Source organism: Barbus barbus (genome assembly GCF_936440315.1).
Source record: "Barbus barbus genome assembly, chromosome: 37".
NCBI classification, from domain to species: Eukaryota; Metazoa; Chordata; class Actinopteri; order Cypriniformes; family Cyprinidae; genus Barbus; species Barbus barbus.
In genome coordinates, this window is record NC_136715.1 from 1,643,030 (window position 1) to 1,667,500 (window position 24,471).

At 33.7% G+C, this 24,471-nt stretch overlaps 2 protein-coding genes across 4 annotated transcripts in view; one reads left to right on the forward strand and one right to left on the reverse strand.

Annotated features, from left to right (window-relative positions):
* Positions 1–5,042: 5,042 nt before the first annotated feature.
* On the forward strand, positions 5,043–23,521 carry LOC306857131 (mitofusin-1-like). Of its 2 annotated transcripts, XM_079396845.1 has the most exons (19): positions 5,050–5,137; positions 5,787–5,813; positions 6,241–6,363; positions 6,509–6,644; positions 6,721–6,883; positions 7,757–7,881; positions 8,531–8,639; positions 10,308–10,415; positions 11,182–11,335; positions 12,414–12,481; positions 14,571–14,692; positions 14,890–15,016; positions 16,316–16,420; positions 17,366–17,468; positions 17,736–17,962; positions 19,114–19,266; positions 21,462–21,658; positions 21,860–21,994; positions 22,865–23,521. In XM_079396845.1, the coding sequence occupies exons 3-19, from the start codon at positions 6,249–6,251 to the stop codon at positions 22,932–22,934; spliced, it is 2,217 nt and encodes a 738-aa protein (XP_079252971.1). In that variant the 5' UTR covers positions 5,050–5,137; positions 5,787–5,813; positions 6,241–6,248; the 3' UTR covers positions 22,935–23,521. The 2 variants fall into 2 exon arrangements, with proteins under 2 accessions (XP_079252970.1, XP_079252971.1); XM_079396844.1 differs by lacking the exon at positions 5,787–5,813 and having other exon boundaries at positions 5,043–5,137.
* Positions 23,522–24,128: 607 nt separating this feature from the next.
* Positions 24,129–24,471, reverse strand: part of gnb4b (guanine nucleotide binding protein (G protein), beta polypeptide 4b) — a 15,450-nt gene continuing 15,107 nt past the window's right edge. Inside the window, exon 10 of one of the 2 annotated variants that reach the window (XM_079396846.1) lies at positions 24,129–24,471. This exon is cut by the window's right edge and continues 1,784 nt beyond it. The gene's annotated coding sequence lies outside the window, so the exon portion shown is untranslated. The other variant, XM_079396847.1, reaches the window with a different exon arrangement.

A 24,471-nucleotide genomic window follows, 5' to 3' on the forward strand; every position in this document is an offset into this window, starting at 1 on the left:
CCTCAAAGTGATGATGTTACTGATCATTTCCTTGTATCGTGCATGCTGCGTATTACTGATATTAATTATATGGCTCCGCGTTATCGTCTGGGCAGAACTATTGTTCCAGCCACCAAAGACAGATTCACAAATAACCTGCCTAATTTATCTCAACTGCTCTGTGTACCCATAAATACACATGAACTAGACGAAATGACTAGCAACATGGGCACTATCTTCTCTAATACATTAGAAGCTGTTGCCCCCCTCAAATTGAAAAAGGTTAGAGAAAAATGTACTGCGCCATGGTACAACAGTTATACCCATTCTCTCAAGAAAGAAACTCGTATTCTTGAGCGCAAATGGAGAAAAACTAACTTGGAAGTTTTTAGAATTGCGTGGAAAAACAGTATGTCCAGCTATAGACAGGCTCTAAAAGCTGCCAGGGTAGAGCATATCCGCAAACTCATAGATAATAACCAAAACAATCCAAGGTTCTTATTTAGCACAGTGGCTAGATTAACAAATAAACAGACACCACCCGATCTAAATATTCCCTCACAATTTAATAGTAATGATTTTATGAATTTCTTTACTGATAAAATAGATAACATCAGAAATACAATAACAAATGTAGATTCTACTGCGTCTAGTATTTCAGCTTCATTCATCGCACCCAAAGAAAAACTGCAGTGCTTTACAACTATAGGACAGGAAGAGCTAAATAAACTTATCAGTGCATCTAAACCAACAACGTGTTTATTAGATCCTGTACCCACTAAACTACTGAAAGAGTTGTTGCCCGTAGCAGAAGAACCGCTTCTCAATATTATTAACTCATCGTTAGCCTTAGGTCACGTCCCAAAACCATTCAAGCTGGCGGTTATTAAGCCTCTTATTAAGAAACCACAACTAGATTCTAATGAACTGGCAAATTACAGACCCATTTCAAATGTTCCGTTTATGTCAAAAATTTTAGAAAAAGTTGTGTCTGCTCAATTGTGCTCCTTCTTGCAAAAAAATGATCTCTATTAAGAATTTCAGTCAGGTTTCAGGCCTCACCATAGCACAGAAACTGCACTTGTTAAAATTACAAATGACTTGCTTCTTGCTTCAGACCAAGGCTGCATCTCATTGCTAGTATTACTTGATCTTAGTGCTGCGTTTGACACTATAGACCATGATATACTCATAGATCGACTACAAAACCATATTGGTATTCAAGGGCAGGCTTTAAGGTGGTTTAAATCATACCTGTCCGATCGCTACCACTTTGTTCATTTAAATGGAGAGTCATCACAATTATCACCAGTAAAGTATGGAGTACCACAAGGATCAGTCCTAGGTCCTCTTCTATTTTCAGTATACATGTTGCCTCTTGGTAATATTATTAGAAAATACGGGATTAGTTTTCATTGCTATGCTGATGATACTCAACTATATATCTCAACAAAACCAGATGAAACTTCTAAACTTTCTAAGGTAATAGATTGTGTAAAAAATTTAAAAGATTGGATGACCAATAATTTCCTCCTATTAAATTCAGATAAGACAGAGATATTACTTATTGGACCAAAAAACAATACACAGAATCTCTTGGATTACAATTTACAACTAGACGGATGCACTGTCACATCCTCTAAAGTCAAAAATCTGGGTGTTATATTAGACAGCAACTTGTCCTTTAAAAATCATATTTCCCATGTTACAAAAACAGCATTCTTCCATCTTAGAAACATTGCCAAGCTTCGAAACATGCTACCTGTTTCTGATGCAGAAAAGCTAGTCCATGCATTCATGACCTCTAGACTGGACTACTGTAATGCACTGCTAGCTGGTTGTCCTGCATCTTCAATAAACAAGCTACAGATAGTCCAAAATGCAGCGGCTAGAGTTCTTACCAGATCAAGAAAATATGATCATATTACCCCAATTTTACAGTCTCTGCACTGGCTACCTATTCAGTTCCGTATCATTTACAAAATATTATTACTTGCCTATAAGGCCCTAAATGGTTTAGCTCCTGCGTACCTAACTTGTCTTCTACCACGCTACAATCCAACCCACTCCCTAAGGTCGCAAAACTCTGGACTTTTGGTAGTGCCTAGGATAGCAAAGTCCACTAAAGGAGGTAGAGCTTTTTCACATTTGGCTCCTAAACTTTGGAATAGCCTTCCTGATAACGTTCGGGATTCAGACACACTCTCTCTGTTTAAATCTAGATTAAAGACACATCTCTTTAGCCAAGCATTCACATAATGCATTTTATAATCTTGTACTGTAGTATATCTGATCAAATGTACATTATTATTATTCTTTAGCTTGGGATGAACAAATCATTTTTTTTTTTTTTTTTTTTTTGCTTAGATGGAACAGCAGCTACGCTAATTATGTTTCTATTTGTCTCTGTTTCTGCCACGGGATTAACATCCCGTGGTAATTAGGAATGACAGAAGCTTCAGTCTGGATCCAACCCCTAAATGATCTGAGATGACCGAACACCTGAGAAAAGATAATGCCAACCCCTCAGAGGACCTAAGAGGATGCCAACGCTCAGACAACATACAGAATTACCAAATGACCACTGGAACTAGTTGAGACCTTACAATCTGACTTTGCTGCAGTTAAATTGAACTGCTGGTTTGTTGGCCAGAGGATTTTGATTTTGATATTGTGCAGTTGCTTTGACACAATTTACATTGTTAAAAGCGCTATATAAATAAAGGTGACTTGACTTGACTCAGTCACTCAGTCACTCAGTCACTCAGTCAGTCAGTCAGTCACTCACTCACTCACTCAGTCACACACTCAGTCACTCACTCACTCAGTCACTCAGTCAGTCAGTCACTCAATTACACACTCACTCACTCACTCACTCACTCAATCACTCACTCACTCACTCAGTCACACACTCAGTCACTCACTCACTCAGTCACTCAGTCAGTCAGTCACTCAATTACACACTCACTCACTCACTCACTCACTCAGTCACACACTCAGTCACTCACTCACTCAGTCACTCAGTCAGTCAGTCACTCAATTACACACTCACTCACTCACTCACTCACTCAATCACTCACTCACTCACTCAGTCACACACTCAGTCACTCACTCAGTCACTCAGTCAGTCAGTCACACACTCACTCACTCACTCACTCACTCACTCAATCACTCACTCACTCACTCACTCAATCACTCACTCACTCAATCACTCACTCACTCACTCACTCACTCACTCACTCACTCACTCACTCACTCACTCACAGAGAGCTTGACAATAGAAACACCATTAAATAAATAAATAAATAAAATGAAATCACAACAATGAGTCTAGCAAACAACATCTGGAGAGAAAGCTCAAACAGCCCAAAGATAATCTTTTAAAAAGATGTTGAAAGAGGGATAATACAATTATGTATTCATTTATCAGAATGCAAAGAACATTAAAGTCATAATGTCCAAAAGCTTATCTGAACAGAAAGTATGTTTTCACGTGTGTTTGCTGAAATGCAGAATAGCAGCATTCATAACCTGTGACGTTAAAGAGTCGTGTTGAAATGTGATTCTGTGTTGTGATCAACATGACTGTAAATGATCTGAAGTAACAGTAGGGTAATGTAAACATGTAAAATAACCAAGGTCAAGCTTATTCTCTGCTTAAAATATGTTAATCATAAGCGGTGTAGAAAATTCAATCTGCTTACAGTTTATTTAGTAAATATGTTATATGTGTTTTCTAACTATTATTATGTTCGTGCATTTCTTATTAAGCATATTTTACTTTATATTATAGTTTTCATCAAAATAAATTAATTTAGCCCAAGACAATTAGCATGCCATGCACTCACCTAAACTACAAAGAAACTGATGAATGAATTGATTAAACTACTTCTCCTCATATAACACTTTCTTTGAAAACACCACAAGTCGGTTTAATTTACACCTTCAGTGGTGTATTTTTTTTTATGTTAGATATTTTCTGCTACAATTTTACATTTATTTGTTGCCAGAAGCTTTTTAATCCTCCATAAGTCTTTGTGTTGTGGAATATTTTATTGAATATTTTATATTTTATAATTTTTTTAGGCCCTGTATTCCACAAAAATATTTCCTACATTTTAGGTGAATACCTAATTTTCTAAAGTATCCTTTTTACATCATTGTATTTTAACAGGTAAACAAAAAAAAAGAAACATAAAGAAATTATTAACCTTTGACAAAGACTGTTGTCTGTGTTTAATATACAAGCATTGCATTCACATATAGGCTAATATAGAGCACTCATCTTTGAAGAAACAATTCTTTTTTACTTTTACTTTTACTTACTTTTAGTCATTTAGCAGATGCTTTTATCCAAAGCGACTTACAAATAAGAAAAAGTAACTAAAACTAAAAGTTAAAACTCTGTAAATACTATATACACACATTTAAGAAAATAAAGAAATTAAATAAAATTGACAAATGTATACAACAACATTTCAATACTAAACATATAAATGAAAAAAAAAAAAAAAAGAAGCGATACTTTGCCAGTGTCCCAGCCCGGTGGAGTCGGGTTTAACTTTTAAAAGTTAAAACGTTTTAAAAGTTAAACTTTTTTAAACGATTGATGTAAATTTTCCATAAACTGCGGTATCTGTCGTCCTTTGACATTTAGTTTGAAATAACATGTACTTCTGGGACTTTTATATTGAAATAGCATGTAATTCTGGAACTTTTATATTGAAATAGCATTTACTTTTGGGACTTTTATATTGAAATAGCATGTACTTCTGGGACTTCTATTTTGAAATAGCATGTACTTTTGGGATTTTTATATTGAAATAGTATGCACTTTTGGGATTTTTATATTGAAATAGCATGTACTTCTGAGAATTTTATATTGAAATAGTATGTACTTTTGGGATTTTTATTTTGAAATAGCATGTACTTCTGAGAATTTTATATTGAAATAGTATGTACTTTTGGGATTTTTATTTTGAAATAGCATGTACTTCTGAGAATTTTATATTGAAATAGTATGTACTTTTGGGATTTTTATTTTGAAATAGCATGTACTTCTGGGACTTTTATTGTGAAATCCCGTATGTTGAGTGTCGGCAGTGAGTGTGTGTGTGTTTTGTCATGACAGGAGAGGATTTAATATTCCTGTGATTGGGTAAGTTCTGTGATTTAAGTGTTTTACAACATTTAGAGTGATTATGTGATGATATCGATATAAAAAAGGCAAGAGAATGATTGAAATCAGATATTTATGATTAATATGCTGCGCTAAAGCTAAAGCTTATGTCACCTCTGCAAACATTTGACAGTTCAGATAACATTATTTAATCCTGATCATTACATCTGTACTTTATTAATTATTATGTAGTTAACGTAAATAAATATACGTTTTAACAGGGTAGAGTTTATAAAATATAGATTTTAAATAAATTACTTTCTAATCTCCTTTTCTGCTTTATACTCGTGTTTTTGATGAGATTATATAAACATCGTGTTTAGATTTAATTTTGTTCTGAATCACTAGATTATTCTGGTTTTGAACAGGTTTAGTGCTTGAAGTGAGTTACTTTCACTTTTGTATTGCTGTGTTTGTATCATGTACTGTGTGGTGTCTGGTGAAAACAGTGTTTACTGTGTTTATATACCATGCTACTCAAACAATACACTGCTAATGTTAATATAATATAACCGCACATGTCCCAAAAATTGGTAATGCTATGATTCTGTTATTTGTTTGTTTTGTTTGTTAATTAAAGGAGTTTCCAGATTTATTAACCTCGATAAAAATATTGTTTTATTTGCAGTTTTCGGCTCAGATTTTGAAGTTAAGAGTAAGTCAATTTAATTTATAAATAAAATAATGAGAATCCATAATAAAATCTCCTAAACTTGTCTCCTTTAGTAATTAATTTCAGTATACTATCATTATTAATGTCCTATTATAGTTTTTATTCATATATTGAATTTGATATTTTTATGACTTGAGTTTTAGTCATTTTGATGTATTTTTATTTAGTGTTTTAAATAGGTATATACTTTTTAATTATTTTATTTCAGGTTTATTATTATTATTAGTACTTCAACTTAACCTAAACAAAAATAAGGCATGTTTTTAGTCAACTAGCTGAAATAAAATCACTCTTATTTCAGATCATGTTTCTTTTATTTCATGCGATGTATGGGTTTAGTTTCAGTTTCAGTTAACGATAATAACCCTGTTCCTGATCTCATGGGGTTTGTGAAATATTCTCCATGCAGGTGTAGACATGGAGCAGTCAGATCCTTCTCCGCTGAAGCGTTTTGTTCAGGCCAAAAAGAAGATCGGCGAGGTTTTTGAGCAGCTTTTGGTTTACGTTCAGGAGGGAACAGAGTTTGTAAAAGGTAAGCTGAATTTGACTTGAATTCAGTTTAAAAACATCCCACAGATCCTCCATAGACTTGTATTAGAAATGTGCAGGACTGGTTAATAATGTGTTAGTTGCAAGGCTAAATATTTGCATGTGTTTTGTATCTTGTGTCTCAACAGAAACCTGTAATAATGAGTCACTGGAGAATATTGCAAACAAGACACAGCTGGATCAGATCGAGTCGTACACGAGCAAACTCTCCACCATTAAAGAGGTTTTAGCTCGCAGACACATGAAGGTGGCCTTTTTCGGCAGGTGGGTTTTGTGCTTGACCACAAGTTGCATCAAATAAGTGTTTCACCTCCATAAATGTTATAAATGTTAATTATAGAACAAGCAATGGTAAAAGCACGGTTGTCAACGCCATGCTGCGTGACCGTGTGCTGCCCAGCGGCATCGGACACACCACCAACTGCTTCCTCAGCGTGGAGGGCACGGATGAAGACAAGGCCTTTCTCAAGACCGAAGGCTCCGAGGAGGAGAAAAGCATCAAGGTGCGGACAAGAGCATTTGCTTCAATTGGACCCTATGATTTCTGGAAAACACAAATCCAGTCATAAAAATGGAATTTACTGTATGCAATGTGTCAAAATAAATTAGATTAAAATTAGAGCCGTGTAATGATACGGACTAGTGTCTGTGAATATTAAAAGACTGAGTGATATATGAGGTCTGTGTGTTCTGATACTCACAGAAAGACAAAGATATTCACTATAACCTGCCAAAATAAAGGTTCGGTTTAACTTGAATAAATAATGACAGAAATACATTACTGTTGCGCAGTAGAATGTACTTCAAAGTAATAATAACAGTAGAAATAATACCATTTATTTATTTTGACAGAAATACCATTATATTGTGAAATGTACTTCTCAAAAATAGATTTTAAAGGCTTCTTTCATTGGGAAAGTTTCATTATTAAGTTAAAAGTTTAATGAAATCAGTTGATAATTCAAATTTAGTTAAGCAATTAACATGGTTATTGTTAATGAAAACACAGAACTGGGGATAAAATACGAAAGTTTGATTTTGAAGACTTCTCTTATTGTTAAAGTTGAACTAAATTATTAAATTGCAAAAGTTAATGATGAAATCAATTAAAAATATATACTTTTTGATGATTAAAATGTAATTTAAAATAATTAAATTATTATAAATAATTATTAATGTAATTAAAATAAATAAAAGTTTGAAAATGAAGACAAAAAATCTCATAAATGCCTCTCTTATTATTACAATTTTAATGTAAAATTTTGTGAAAATTTTATGAAATCAATTCATGAGATATACTTTCTGGTTAAAACAGGCACAAGCGTTACAATTGCTCAAATAATAGTGTCTTGAGTCATGAAAGTATTTGTGTGCAGACGGTGAATCAGTTAGCTCACGCACTACATATGGATGAGAGTCTGGACGCTGGGTGTCTGGTCAAAGTGTTCTGGCCCAAAACAAAGTGTGCTCTCCTCAGAGACGACCTGGTTCTGGTGGACAGGTACGCTTCAGTCCCACTAAAGTCAAGTGTGTATGTTTAACATGCAGTAAATTAATCTGAAGATCCACCCATAATTACAATCCTAGTGCTATCAAGCTGGCAACAGCAGCACATCCTGAATAGAACTGATTATAATCGGGTGATTGACTTATTATTATTATAGTAGAAATACACCACCGTTGAACATTTTAGAAATCTGCATTTAAAAAAATAAGTATTTTCTACTCATCAAGGCTGCATTTATTTGATCAAAAATACGGTAAAATTGTGAAATATTATTCACAATGTTAAATATATGTTTTCTATGTGAATATGTGTTAAACTGTCATTTATTTCTGTGATCTGCAGCTGTATTTTCAGCATCATTACTCTAGTCTCACATGATCTTCAGAAATCATTCTAATATACTGATTTACTGATTTACATTTCTGATTATTATCAATGTTGAAGACAGTTGTGCTGCACAATATTTTTATGGAAACCGTGATATATTTCATTTTTCAGGATTCACAGATGAACAGAAAGTTCAAAAGAACAGCATTTATTGAACTAGAAATCTTTTGGAACATGTCTTTACTGTCACTTTTGATTAATTTAATGCATCCTTGATGAATAAAAGTATGAATGACTCTTTCTGACTTTCTTTCAGTCCTGGCACTGACGTCACCACACAGCTGGACAGCTGGATCGACAAGTTCTGTCTGGACGCGGATGTGTTTGTGTTGGTGGCCAACTCTGAATCTACTCTAATGAACACGGTGAGCTGTTAGCATGCGGTGTGTGAAGCGTGACACAAACATTAATCAGACGGGTCTGGAGCGGCGAGTGCCGTCACATGCGGTGAAGTGTTTGTAGTGTGCTAATATGGGAAAGTATGCGGTGCAGGAGCGGTCGCTCAGAGTTTGGTTGCGTGCCGTTCAGAAGAATGTGTTTAGACTGAACTCTGCTTGTACCCACATGCTATCCCAGGATGCTTTGGGGGATTTTCCTAAAGGGCAGATAAACACCCCGTTATAAATGATCAGGCAGATATCCTAGAACTTTTCTTCATGGAAAAACAGGCCAAAACCAAACTAGTTTATAATAGGAAAATAATCAATTGTACCAGACAAAGTAGCAGTGTATACTGTGCACATTATTTTTCGTATACTTGCAACACCTGATGCATTTGCCAAAATGTATACAGTATACAACACTGATTAGTTTCCAATCCATACTTTCCAACCGCCTGGCTTCATTCTGATATTTAACACACACTTTTTATGATTTTTCTGATGACATCTGCTCTACATTTCTTTCTTTTTTATAGCTTGTGTCCTGTTATATATCCTGCTTTACTTGGAAATAAAGCTGAAGTGTTTGGAAACACTGTTTGACATTGAGAATAGGTCACGTGACTACAGTGTATTACTTGAAACGTTTATTGTTGCATAATGTATTCATATGCAGGGATTTAACAGATTAAATATATAAAATGATACCTTGGAATGCTGCTGTAAATAAAAGTACAGTGAAAAGTAAGCATAAATAAATAAATGTGTGAATTACATTTGTTTTTTTGGAAAAGAACATGAAATACCATGTGAAATATAAAAATAAGATACACATAAAATGTAGCAGACAATATAAACAAATCATAATATATTTGAATAAATCATGAAATATTAATTGTTGTTATCTGCTGCATTTTAAAGTGTATTTCACGTTTATTTATTTTACATCAAAACATAAATTAATAATTTTACATATTTAATTAATTTGTGCTACATTCTATCAAACTATTATTTAACATTCTATGACTTATTTTTTTAAAATATAAAATATACATAAAGAAATATGTATGAAACTGTTATTTTAGTATCACTGAGATACTTTTATAGTTTTTATTAATATTTTGAATTAGTCTTAATTTTCATATTTTCTTTTAATTTTAAGTTTTAGTACTTTTGCTGAGCGTTTTTATATATATCTATATAGTTTTTATTATTGATTTCAGTTTTAGTTTTTAGTACATTGTTAAACTAAACATTATAAACTGTCTGCAATAAATAAGCTTAAGGGTTTATATTTATATTATTTAATTTCAGATCAAGTTTTGATTTCAAGGCATGAAAGTTTTATTATTTTATAGTTTTAGTCTTGTTCTGAACAAACCAATATTTCATATGTCCACATATCAGTGTTTCAGATATTTCAAATAATTTCTCATGTGATGTTCATATGTTCCTGTAGTTCTGTTTAAGTGCATGTTCTTCATGCTCCGGACTCTTTTAATGCTGTAGTTTATTGCTGCTCAGCAGCTGATTAGATAAGAGTGAACACACGTGTGTTGTCTTTACTCTGCCAGTGTGTGTGTGTGTGTGTGTGTAGTCTTTCCATCACACAACCTCTAGTGAACTCAACCTCTTTGTTATTTCTTTTTAAAGGAGAAGCATTTCTTCCACAAGGTCAATGAACGCCTTTCAAAGCCCAACATCTTCATCCTGAACAACCGCTGGGACGCTTCTGCTGCCGAACCCGAATACATGGAGGACGTGAGTTTATTCAGCTCTCTACAGATGAGTGCTCCACCAGTATATATCATCAAGGCCAATGTATCTGCCAATATTTATTAAATATCAGCATCGGCTGAGAAGTATTTCTGTTTGGTCAAAGAGTCAGAAGTGGGACTTTTATTTGGACTTTTATTTTAAACTTAAAAATAACCTCGTCGTTACTGACAAAATATTATTAACAATTTCTTTATTTGTGAAAAATACTAGAATAGATTCACAGAATAAGTAGTTCCCATCTAAATAAATCTGTATATTTTACAGATAATTTTTTTTCAAGTTCAGATGATTTTTTTTCATATTTATTCATTTTCAAATTATGATAATATAGTATAATAATTATAATAAAAAATAATTATAATAAATATATTAATTTAGTATATTTTCTATTTAGTATATATGTAAAATAAATATAAATTCCATTTTAGCAATTGTTATGCATGTGTTTTTACGATCTTTAAATTAATTATTGTGATATCGGCATTCAAAAAAGTCACCTTGTGATAAATCTAGTAACTTCTTGGATAAACCTTATCCAGTTTCCAAGACGTGCCAGGATGGCATCATCTAGCAACATATAGCGAGCAGACTTTAGTTAGTTTCCACTGAAAGTAGTTCATAAAAGTGTATATATCGGCCTTTTATCGGTCACCCTGCTGTCTGAGATGTTGGCATCGTTCATCAGAAAAAGAGATATCGGTCGACCTGTAAATATGTCATTGATTTGTGGTGGTTTTTATGGTCTCAGGTGAGAAAGCAGCACACGGACAGGTGCGTGAACTTCCTGGTGGAGGAGCTGAAGGTGGTGGATCACACACAAGCACCGAATCGTATTTTCTTCGTATCGGCGAAGGAGGTGCTGAACTCGCGGATGCAGCGGGCGCAGGGTATGCCCGAGACGGGTAAGAGCGTGATCCTAAAGGGGTTCACGAGCCAGCATCACATCTAGCAGATGGGAATCAGATCTGGGTATTTACAAAAATTTAACTGTCATGCAGATTTGTGTATTTTTATAGATATCGGTTTATTAACACATCATCTTTGACATGACAGTCTGCCAAAAAACTTAAACTACTTAAACTAAAAACATGAAAAAAGCTTGAAGTCACTTCAACTAAAACGTGAAGTGATTTCTTGCATGATTTCATAGTTTGATCAACTGTAACACATTTTTTTTTCCATTTCAAATTTAAGATAAATATATGTTGTAAACAGCTTGACTTAAGTAAATATATTTTCCAAAGTGAAAATATATTTAGTTTAAACCTTGAAATGTCTAAACGTACTTTTAGTGGACAAGGAAATAACATTTCAAGTCTTAAAGTACATTTTGGGTAAAGCCTGAGGAAGATCGATTGACTGAAATATTACTCATTATATTAAAATATTTTTATGCTGATGCAAACAAAGAGTGTGGGATTTATATTTTTCTAGTAAATGTATTTATAAAAAAAAAAAATATATATATATATATATATATATAAAGTATAATATTATATAGTTAAATTATAACTAATATTATATTAAAATATATTTATTATATTAAATATATGTATTTATGAAAATGTGTGTGTGTGTGTGTGTATATATATATTAGTATATAATGTTTATTTTTTATATATATAGATATATATATATATATATATATATATATATATATATATATATTTTTTTTTTTTTTTTTTTATGTGATACTAGCAATATATTTTTGGGGTAATTTTTGTGTATTTAATATCTGATTTTTTACATTTTTATTTAGCATAAAAGAGAAACATGGCTGACTGAAATATTTGTGATTTGTGAAAGGCACATTTGTAAACTGTCCTAAAGCATAATTCAGACTGAGCGTGATTGTATTGCTAGATGTTTCATTGTTAGTTGTACTAATGGTTGACCTAATGCTTTTGGTAGGTTGCTCTACTGGTTTTTCATAATACAAACAGGGCATAATAAAGACTGCTGTGCATTATGTGTTTATAGGAGGAGCTTTAGCTGAAGGGTTTCAGGAGCGACTGAAGGAGTTCCAGAACTTTGAGAGATCGTTTGAGGCAAGTGACACAAACAGTGGGAACTCGCCAGTTATATAAAAACAAAAAAGACCAAAAACAAATTTGTATTTAGTAGGTACCAATGGATATAGAAATCCATCTCCATCTTTATTAATTTGCATCAGTATTAGTTTAATCTAGAGATTTGGATGATTAACTCATGTTTACAGTAAGCAGTGGGTGAAACCGTTTACAGTTTTGTATATGAGCTCAGATAAAGAGCTGAAACGATTGTGCATTCCCTGCATGATTATACACAGCATTATGAAGCTTGAGCCACTGGAAACTTATTAAACCAGCACCAGTTATTTCAGAGAGTCCAGCTCTTGACTCACTAATGCAGGAGTAGATGCTATTCTACAGGATAGAAAATATGACATATCCCGGTCATATTTCAACTCAAAATCAACATTATATTTTACATAAAGAATATTAAGCGTATTACTAGAACTATTGAGATTGTGAGATGTTCAAAACATCCTAACGGTCCTAAAATTGGCTTTTTCTTTAAAATAAACAATATCATTTACTTTATTTTTTTTCTGCCAATTTTGGGGTTTTGTGCTTAAAAGGCTCTCTCTCTCTCTCTCTCTCTCTATATATATATATATAAATTCCTAATTTAGCAGATATTTTCATCCGAAGTGACTTCCAAACATCATCTAGTCTGATTCTAGACAGGTTTTCCTCTCCTCCTCCTCTGATTATGATTATGTCCAGTATCTGAGCAGTGTTCAGGGTTTAATCTGCTTGAGTTTAGTTAGTTTAACCCATCAGTCTCTCTCCACTGAACCAGCGGCCGGCGTGAGCGTCTCTATTCCTCAATCTGTGTCGTCATTGCTGAAGTCTAGATTTACTGAGGCGAGGACATTGGTTTCTTTAGTTGGGTTTGAATTTCTGTTTCACCCTCTTCTTTCTGTTCAGTTAGTATGGATGGACTTATTTTGCTGTATATTTCAGTTTCTTTATTTGCTGTATTCATACAAATGTGCTTTTGGTGATCCCTCAAATACAGTGAAGTCCACATTCAAATCTAGGGTTTTACATTTATGCATTTAGCAGATGCTTTTATACAAAGCTACTTACAAAAGAGGAATGAAAGCAGTATTCGTTATATACAATGGCAAGTATATATAACAAACAAAAAAATGTGATTAGCGATGCGATTTAAAGAATAATAAAATCCAGGTTTGCTGTGCTCGTTTGTAGGGTTGTTGCAATTATATAAAATAATGATAATTATTATTACTAAATAAAAATATTACAATTATTAAATTAAAACAAAATAAGAAATAGTGCTATTGCTATTGCACAATTTGGTCAAATTTTGTAATAATATTGTGATTATATAATGATAATAAAAAAATTATAATAGTACTAAATAAAAATATAAAAATTACTAAATAAAAGCAAAATAAGAAATACTGCAATTGGACTAAGGCTGCACAATTTGGACAAATTTTATGATTTGTAATTTTGTGATTATATCAACATGATTATAAATTAATAATAATAATAATAAATATTGTTACTCAATAAAAAGGTAAAATAAAATCCAAATGAGGATATAAATATGAGAAATACAATATAATATATTTAATATAATATCTGTCTATTTATTTATTTTTAAACTTAATCCATTGAACTTATATTTTGATGCAAAACCACATGAAGCCCTTAAAGCATGTAATTTAATTCATTAATTCATAGCCACATAATGATTTTGGTTTTATTTTGATTAATCGTGCAGCCTTATTTGACAACTAGACATTTAATTTAAACCCATTAAATACTTAGACATTTAAAAAAAAAAAATATTAAATTTGATAAAAAGGTGGTGTTTGGAGACTTTTTGGCCCCTTATTGTTTTTGTGTTGATTGCAGTGTTTTATTGATATGATTTGCTTTTATGTTCATGCTACTGTGAGATGAAGTGGAGAGCCGCTGACGTTTAGGGTTTAGATTTGCTGCAGTTTTTGCTCTTAATTTGTTGTTTTAGTTTCACGCCTGCAGCAGGTTTGAACCTTTAACCCTTTGAAGTCGGCCATGAAGGCTCCTGTCACAGTAGTGTGTGTGTGTGACCTCGCAGGAGTGTATCTCGCATTCAGCAGTGAAAACAAAGTTTGAGCAGCACACAATCAGAGCAAAGCAGATCACAGAAACAGTCAAAAACATCATGGATCAAATCAACATCGCCGCTGCGGACAAGAGGTGCGTCTGTTTCTCTTTACTTTGGGAATATTGTAGCAGAAGTTCCAGTAGCTACACAAGGAGAGCTGATTATTTTGAAGCGTTTCATCTTTGAGATGAATCCAAAAAGTCTTAACAGTTCAGTTATGAGTTTTATGTATATTAGCGTCCCATGTGATCATCATTCATGCAATAACGTGTTTTATGTCTGATCTCAGGGTGGTTTCTCAGGAGGAGAGAGAGTATCTGATTGACCGACTGGATTTCGTCCGCAATCAACTCAATCTGCTCATCCAGGACATCAAGAGGAGAATCGAGGCCATCTCAGAGGAGGTCAAAGACCAGGTACACGTCAGAATAACTGCAGTCATATCTCCAGATGAACTCTTACTGGACTGAAGCAGCTCAGCTTTACTTGATTCTCCATCAATCATTTTCTAGATAAATCAGTGCGTCTCAAATCTGATCATCAGGATCTTTAGAGGAGCGTTTGTTTCCAGAAGCTTTACTTTCTCTGTTCCTCAGCGGAGGAATGATCTTCATCTCACATCTTCTGAGGAGCGTTTATTTCTTCATCTCTCAAGCAGCATTGCATTATATGTTTGGATCGTTTAGATATCATCTTACTGAGACATATTACTGGAGATATAGAGCGACCGCTGATATTTAGATCATTTTATGTCAGTATCTGCTCTACTGTTATAAAGATCTCATTGATTTACTTCACAAGCATCAGAATTTCATCATAGAAATATCAGCATCTGCAGCAAACTGCTGTTTTTCCTTCATATTCTCACTCTATCAGACTATATGAGCCATAAAAGCATGATGGACCAAATATGATACTCAAAAAAAAAAAAAAAAAAACACCCAAAAATGCTAACTTTTTTTTTAATTTTTGTCCAAAGGATCCATAAAACTTCCATAAAAAAATAGATTTTTTCTGACTGTTGTTTCATATCTCAGGCTTTACAGAGGTTAATCATAAGGAATTAATTTGATTAACTGATTTACTATTTAAATTGTGTCATATAACTAGAGGAGCACAGTACTGAAGTATTTTTACTGTACTCAAGTAAATTTAAAAAATATCTATAGTTTATTAGAGTTTTTTCTGTAGAAATCTTTACTTCACTACATTCCAGAGCATAATGCCATACTTTTTACTGCACTACATTTCATAAATAAGTTGTTGTTTGTTTTACCTTTAATACTTAAGAACATTAAAAATGTAGTACTTTCTTGTACTCGAGTAAATCTTTGAATTATTGTTACTTCAGTAAAAGTAAGAAAGTAATCGATTTTTAATGTAATTAAGTATTAAATGGCATTTAATATGAGAAAGTGTAATTTTATGCTTTGGAATGTTGTGAAGTGTTCTAAAGAACAACACTCTGATAAAGTACTGACACTTGAAAAGTGCTTTTAAAGCAGAGTAAACATACTTCTACTGTCCGCCGCTGACTGTAATATGTATTAAGAAAAGCTATTTTTTGTACTTCTTGAACTTCGTTGTTAGACAGTCTTGCTTTCATGTGACTCGAAGCCTCTCGCTGCTGTTTATGGGTAATCTGACCAGTCTTTCAGCAGAGTCCAGAGCAGATTTAATGTTGTGTGAAGGATTGACTGTAGTTGGTGTTTCAGGTGTCGGACGCCATGGCAGAAGAGATCTGCCGTCTGTCTGTGCTCATAGACGAGTTTCATGCAGATTTCCACCCGTCACCACATGTGCTCAAAATCTACAAATCTGTGAGTTTCAGAATAGATCTGTCACAATTAAATATATGAACAGAGCTGACCTACTACTAACTACATCTTTATATGTTTTTGTATTTGCATCACACTCTCAGTGAAATGTTTTTGGTCCAAAATCCTTTACATAGCTGCATATTAAACATCAAATGTAAAAAAAAAAGAAGAAATATAACAATTTATATTATTAAAATTAGTGCTGTCAAACAATTAATCGCATCCAAAATAAGTTTTTGTTTACATAATATAATGTGTGTGTACTGTGTATATTTATGTATATATAAATACACACACAGTATATATTTTGAAAACATTTACATGTATTTATATTTATATAATTTATATTACAGATAAATAAATATATATATTATTTAATTTTTTATTATTTAATAATAAATATAATTTTTTATTTATGTATATATTTAATGAAAATTTGTTAGGTTTATATATTAAATATTTATATTATGTTAAATATATATATATGTGTGTGTGTGTATAGATATAGTATAATATTTTGGATTTGATTAATCGCGATTAATCGTTTGACAGCACTAATTAAAATATATAATAAAAATATTATTTAATTGTTTTTTAGCACCAGGACTTCTGTGTGTGTGTGTGTGTGTGTGTGTGTGTGTGTAGATACACACTATTGTCTAATATGTATATATTAGATATTATAGAATTTATATTATTAAAATAATTTAGTATATAATATTTCTGTTTTTGTATATGTATGTATTATTATTATTATTTATTGATTTTTTTTAAGTAATTAATTGATTTTGTTTTGCTTCAGAAATCTCATTCAGTACCTGGTCTTTTATATATGTATGAAATGTTAGTTTTTTTCCCATAGTATTTATTATTTTAGTTTGTTTTTGTAGCTTTAGAAATTATCATCTCATTCAGTACCTGATCTGATCTGTTCGTCTTTTTCAGGATCTTCTCAACCACATCGAGAAGGGCATGGGCAAGAATCTGGCCTTCCGTTGTTCCAGTGCAGTAAATGCCTCCGTTCAGTCGTCTCAGCAAGACATGATGGGTATGTGAGAGCAGGTCCTGGACAGACAGTGACCTGCGTTTGATATTGAAACACCAGCAGGTGACAATCCTATTAATAGACAATCTCTGATAATGGGTGAAGTGTTGCTAATATAATTCTTTACAAAGGTTAGTATGTACTTGATTGTTATTATTCTGTTGGTGCCAATCAGCTGTAGCAACGCTAAACCATAAAACCAGTCTCTAGACAGTTTATAGAGTGATACATGAGTGTGTTTAGTAATCTACCTGCCTATTGTGCTTCCAGAGTGTCTGAAGCCTCTGCTGCCCTCTGCTGCCCAGAGCCAGCTCCACATGCTCATTTCCAGCAGGAAGTTTGAGCTCAGCTACGACCTCAACTGTGCCACGCTCTGCTCAGACTTCCAGGAGAACATCGAGTTCCAGTTCTCTTTAGGCTGGACTGCGCTGGTCCATCGTTTCCTAGGTCCTGTCAACGCCAGACGTGCCTTGATGCTGGTGGATCAGACCCTACCGGTACATAAATCAGATACATGGAGATGCTTGTGTGAACTTGACCTTCAGCCTCCATGTTTTGGTCTCAATGGAAGTTTTTAACTCTTTCCCCGCCAGCGTTTTTGAAAAAAGTTTCCAGCCACCGTCAGCGTTTTAGCTGATTTTCATTAAAATTGAATTGCCCCCAGAATATTTTGTTGAACATGCAATACTTCAAAATAAACATCAGACCCTCTACTTTCAAACAACAACAAAAAAAAATCAGTTTTATTCTAGCTTCAAGCATTGTTTTTTATCAACGCCTGAATGTAGGTAGGTTTCATAAAAAAGCAACATTTTGAGCAAAAAGCTGAGAAAATCGCATTTTTAGCAAATACTACATCTGGATCATATTCAGTAATATTATCAAAGCAAAGATGCAGTAGATTACTTCCATCAGTATCCCAAAGCTTGCACAGGCCTTGAACACTTTCTGGATCCACATTTCACTCTGTAGCATTAGACAGTTTTCATATATACGCGGTTAGTGTTGACGATCGCATTATTTTTCATATGCATATGCTTGCATATGAGATTGATAGTTTCTGCATCTTCCTGGTCTGTGTTTTTGATCGGCACATTATAGACTCATTCAGGAGATGCGTAATAGCGTCCCGTAGCGTATAACAGTGAGAACACAGAAACCTGTAAAATTCTGTTTGGTGGGGAAGGAGTTAATGTAGGGATGCACTGAAATGAAAATTCTTGGCCGAAAATTTTCTTCCCATATATTTCACAATTGCATAAATTAAATAGCCAAAATATGCTTTTTACTGTTTTGTCTTGCTTTTCAAAGATAAAATCAATTCCAAAACAACAATACTTAACACAGTCCTTGCTTTTTCTCAGCATTTATTTTGGCAACCGCAGATTTATAAATGATTGTCATTATGAATTTGGGAAGATGTTTGTTGCACGTTTCAAATAGTAATTGGTTTTAAATGCTTCCACATTGCCAACAGGTTTGCTGCATTAGTGCGCGCCTCTATTTGATCGCGTCACGCCATTGTTTTTTACAATTTATTCGGTCGAACACAGAAAGAGCTTTTTTTGCTATTTTCAGCCGAACAATTTCGGTTGCCGAACATTCAGTGCATTCCTATTTTAATGGTCAATTGTTGTTTTTTACTCAGCTGACGGCGCCAAGCACCCCTTCGGCCCCAGCGGCGGCTCAGTCTCAGAATCAGCAATCACTGGTACAGGAAGAGCTCATGATGTCCATGGTGAACAACCTGGCCTCGGTCACCTCCCGCACGTCTATGAGCGTGATCATCGTTGGAGGAGTGGTGAGAATTATCTCAATGCTTTTCATTAATGCTTTAGAAAAACCTTTATTTTATATATGTGGTTGGTCAGATGTCCTCTTATTGGGCAGTTCTTGGCCATAATAAGCTGCAATGAGTATTTGATTCATAAATTGAGAAATACTTGAGTGACCATTCCTAGTGTAGCGAGTGGTCCATTGTCTATTATCAGTAGTGTAGCAATATATGAAGTCACTTTCAAACCAAGCAGCTGGGTGAAAGAAATATAAATTATGAAGAAAACCCAAATATTAAATGCCATGGATGTACAGTGGCATGCGAAAGTTTGTGAACCCCTTGCAGAAAATGTGAGTAATTTTAACAAAATAAGAGAGATCATACAAAATGCATGTTATTTTTTATTTAGCACTGTCCTGAGTAAGATATTTTACATAAATATCTGTTTACATATAGTCCAAATGATAAAAACATTTAGGAAATTATTAAAAAAAAACAAAAACTTCAAAGTTTGTGAACCCTTGGTTCTTAATACTGTGTGTGGTTACTTGGATAATCTACGACTGTTTTTTGTTTTGTGATGGTTGTTCATGAGTGCCTTGTTTGTTCTGAACAGTTCAACTGAGCACTGTTCTTCAGAAAAATCCCATGTTTTCCAGCATCTTTTGCATATTTGAACCCTTTCCAGCAGCGACTGTATGATTTTGAGATGCATCTTGTCACACTGAGGACAATTGAGGGACTCGAACACAAATATTAAAAAAGGTTCAAACATTCGCTGATGCTCCAGAAGGAAACATGATGCATAAAACTTTGAATTTCAAATTTGAAGATCAAGGTAAATTGTACTTAATTTGTCTTCCGAAAAATGGAAAAAAAAAGATATTTAAAAAAAATTAGAAAAATTTGGACATCTTCATCCTGTTCAAAAGTTTTCACCCCCTGGCTCTTAATGGATCGTGTTTCCTTCTGGAGCATCAGTGAATGCTTGAACCTCTCAAAATCATACAGTCATTGCTGGAAAGGGTTCAAATATGCAAAAGATGCTGTAAAACTGAATAATCTGCAGGACATGGAGGATTTTTCTGAAGAAAAGTGCTCAGTTGAACTGTTCAGAACAAACAAGGGACTCATGAACAACCATCACAAAACAAAAAAAACAGTCATAGATCATCCAGGTAACCACACACAGTATTAAGAACCAAGGGTTCACAAACTTTTGAAGAGGGTTATTTTAATAATTTCAGCTATTTTTTTTTTTTTTTTTTTTTGTGGACTATATGTAAACATCTCTTATGTAAAAATCTTAGGACAGTACTAAATAAAAAATAACATGCATTTTGTATGATCTCTCTTATTTGGTTAAAATTATTCACATTTTCACAGATTCTGCAAGGGGTTCTCAAACTTTCACGTGCCACTGTATATTTACAGAGTAATCCAAAATCTTGTAGCGGGGGGTCAAAATGAGATTCAGAGCCAAATTACAGGAGGTGGAAAATGACCGTAGAAAGATGGCAGCATCATTGTTATTTTAGCACAGAGATTGGTTGCTCTATTAGTAAATTCTGTTGATTTACATCAATGGTAACAGTTCAAAAATGGGAAAAAGCACATTTTACATTTTGTCCCCAAAGATTGCATGCTTGTAACTCAGTTGAGCCATATAGGGCCTTAACAATTAACATTTGTTAAACCAAAATCTAAAAGGATATTAAGATATATTTAATACTTATTGAGTTACAGCCATGCAAACTTTGGAGAAAAGAACACAAATAGTGGTTTTTCCCATTCTTGAATGGTCACCATAACAAAGATTGCTAAAGTCAACAGATTTTACAAATAGAACTACCAATCTGTGTAAAAATAACAATGATTCTGCCATCCATCTGAAATTATTTCCCACCTCCTGTAATTTGGCTCCAAATCTTATTTTGACCCCCTCTACAAAATAGTTGATTACTCAGTAAATATTCATCCATGATGACATTGAATATTTTGGCTATTTGTGTCTTTCTCCAAAAAAAAAAAGTTTCAGAATTTGTTGATTTCACACAGAATGACCCAGCTGCGAATTTGTGATACCAACTTATTGTGAAATTCCCAATTCCCAATCGCCCACAAAACTCCCCAGATGACTGTAAATGTGACGTTAACTTCCCATGGGTTGGAAATGAATGCATTGTTATTGAAGCTCATGACTCTTTGCCTTCTGTTAGGTGTGGCGAACAGTTGGTTGGCATACGATCGCTCTCTCCATGAGTTTGTACGGCATGCTGTACCTGTTTGAAAGACTCACCTGGACCACCAAGGCCAAGGAAAGAGCCCTGAAGAAACAGTTTGTGGATTACGCCACCGAGAAACTTCAAATGATCATCAGTTTCACCAGCTCAAACTGCAGCCACCAAGTGCAGCAGTAAGTGTTTTGACGTCAGAGTTTGGTCTGTGATGAAGTTGATGTCCATGTTTGGATGCAGAAACACCAATATGAATATGTTTATACTCCATGTGGACTATACAGTCGTTTTGAGATGAATACACTGCTATTGATGACATTCACTGCAGCTCAAGTGCAAGTAGAAAACAATGTTAAAGTGTTCTTGTGTGTCTGATACAGAGAAATCGCCAGCACATTCGCTCGACTCTGCCAGCAAGTCGATATCACCCAGAAGGACCTGGAGAATGACATCCAACGCCTCACTGACAAGATCCAGAAGCTGGAAACTGTACAGAACCGATCTAAAGTGCTCAGGTCAGTGTTGGGGAGTAACTAGTCACATGTAACAGAATTACGTCATTTAATTACCCAATAAATGCCACTGTAATTATAGTTACTTATGAAAACGTTAAAGATTACAAAGGGGGTTACATCTGAATATTTTCACACACATATTGATTTCTTTCATAAATTGCAGTGATTTCTCTAAAATATGAGACAGTAATGTTTCAGGAGTTTAGGACACATGCTTATTTGATAACTGTTTTATTTCGAGTTTGGGTTTATGTATATGCTCGCTGATCTATAATCGAGAAAATGTGTATATGCTTTGTTTTTTTTTTTCCAAAATATTGTTGTATATTTGTCGTAGTTATGCAAATATTTTGATTTCAAAAACAGTATCATAGCTATTAAACTATATCTTATGATTTTAAATCTGTATTTAACCACAGAATGATCTCAGAGTAAATATATCTGCTAAAGTCTGATTCTGTGGTGTCTGTGCTTTGAAATTAAATTATTATAATCATAATTAAAGTGAAGGATTCTGAGAGTAATCAGTGTTAAATACTACTGTAAAGTTAACCCTGCCTGCTTTACATGTAACATTTGTTACAAATTTAGAAAAGTAATCGAATGTAATCAGTTACATTACTTTAATAAAGTAATTGAAATAGTTACACTGTTACATTTTAAATACGGTAACTTATTACATTTCCAAAGTAACCTTCCCAATGTTTGAGCCACCACTAATGAGAGTATTTAGACTCCATATCCACTTAACAAATGCATCTGGAGACTTCTGTATTTCTGTCAAGCTTTGAGTCACACAAGTGATATTTTCCACATCTCTTATCAGTCGTTTTGAGGCGTTTGTAATAATAGACACATTTCCTTTCCTAGACATAAAGCCACGGCTCTAGAAAAGCAGTTGGAGGATTTCAGCTCCCTGTATCTTCGTCCTCAACCCTGATTCTGTTCACACGGACCCTCGGCTCCTTCCAGAGAGTGATGTAACTCGTGAATACTGTACGCCCTGCTGTTTAGGGAATTCTCAACTCACCAGATGTTGCGAGGAATGCAAGGGGAAAAAGTTACTTGTAGTTAAAATTTGTATTCTTGAATTAAAGCTGGTTTCAGTGCTGTTTTGGTTGAGGTTTTTCTGTACAGATATTCAGTTTCAAACACTATTTTGTGAACTGTGAAGCTGCCCTATTAAGCAAAGCATGAGGGTAAAAAGCTGGAACTTAATGGAATCAGTTTTCTGTTCAGGTTCAGCCCAATGAAGGAGTCAAACTTTATTTCTTACTTACACCCAGCCTTTTTCACAGAGCCTTTTTCTTCATGTCATCAGACAGGGAATTCAGATTTTGTAGATTTGCCTTTTGATCATAAAGCCCATTTTATATACGTTCCTTGTAGCAGTTTAAATCAGTAGAACCCAATGTTAAAATTATTTTCACAAACTTGCTGTTATTTCTAAACGCATGTCAATGTAATATCCTGAAAATAAGTTCCTCCTGTGTAATAAAAAATAATAAAACATTACTAAATTGTTGTATTACTGTGTTAAAGAAACTTTAGTTTAGAATAGATATTACACTATTAATCCTAGTTAAGAACTGACCCGTTGCAAAAAACTGCTCACCTTCTGAATCCAAATGCATCACTTTCACAAGTTTGAAGACTTTTTAAGGCGTCTTTGGTTTTATTTTCAAATATTATTTTGTTCAGGGCAATCTTACAGTACGTATAAATCGTGTCAAAATCTGTCAGTTGACGTTCACAGGCTTTTTAAATCCAGAGGAAAGTGAGAGGAAGAGTATGTTCTCACGACAATTACATCAGTGAATTTTGATATAGACATTAAAATGAACAATGGCAACATAATATTAAGCTGCAGTTTCTCTGCAAGTAAGATGAAAGCAAACCAGGACGAGCGGGATCTTCGAATATGAACCAGCTAAGTGATGGAAGTGCATGCTTTGCTTCTCTCGTTCCCGCAAAAGACTTGGAAAGTTTACTTTTGAGTGAAAAACCATCTACAATTGATTCAATGTTTTGATCAGGCTTTTGTTCTCAGTTGAAAACGGGATGTAATATAACTTGGATATACATCCATATTTAAATATAATTACACAATTAAGAGACAAATGAAACCGAACATATCAAGATGTGGTTAAAAGTCTTTTTATTGGTTACAATATCAGTGTATGGCAGCATTATCACCAGGTTACTTTACAAATACGAAAAAGTTGAGAAATAATGTTATTAAAAATGATTATTTGAAAATATGGCACTGTGAAAGCACACAAGGCACCACACTCCTGGTTTTATTGGCTCAGAAGAAAAAAAAAAAAAGATTATGAAGCTTACAAATCGAGCCAAATGTATATTATGAATACTTAAAACACCGGGGTGCTAACATTTACTGTAATACTAAAATGTTCTTTTGTTGCCAAGTTTGAGTGGTTTGGAAATAACTGGAAAAGTCATCCATGGTTTTCATT

What these genes read in the sequence shown, in the direction of transcription:
- LOC306857131 (XM_079396844.1), top strand. Translation starts at nt 6,249, where the DNA reads ATGGAGCAGTCAGATCCTTCTCCGCTGAAGCGTTTTGTTCAGGCCAAA. An exon ending in GGGAACAGAGTTTGTAAAAG is followed by an intron (nt 6,364 to 6,508) that starts GTAAGCTGAATT and finishes GTGTCTCAACAG; the next exon opens with AAACCTGTAATAATGAGTCA. An exon ending in ACTTTGAGAGATCGTTTGAG is followed by an intron (nt 12,482 to 14,570) that starts GCAAGTGACACA and finishes GTGACCTCGCAG; the next exon opens with GAGTGTATCTCGCATTCAGC.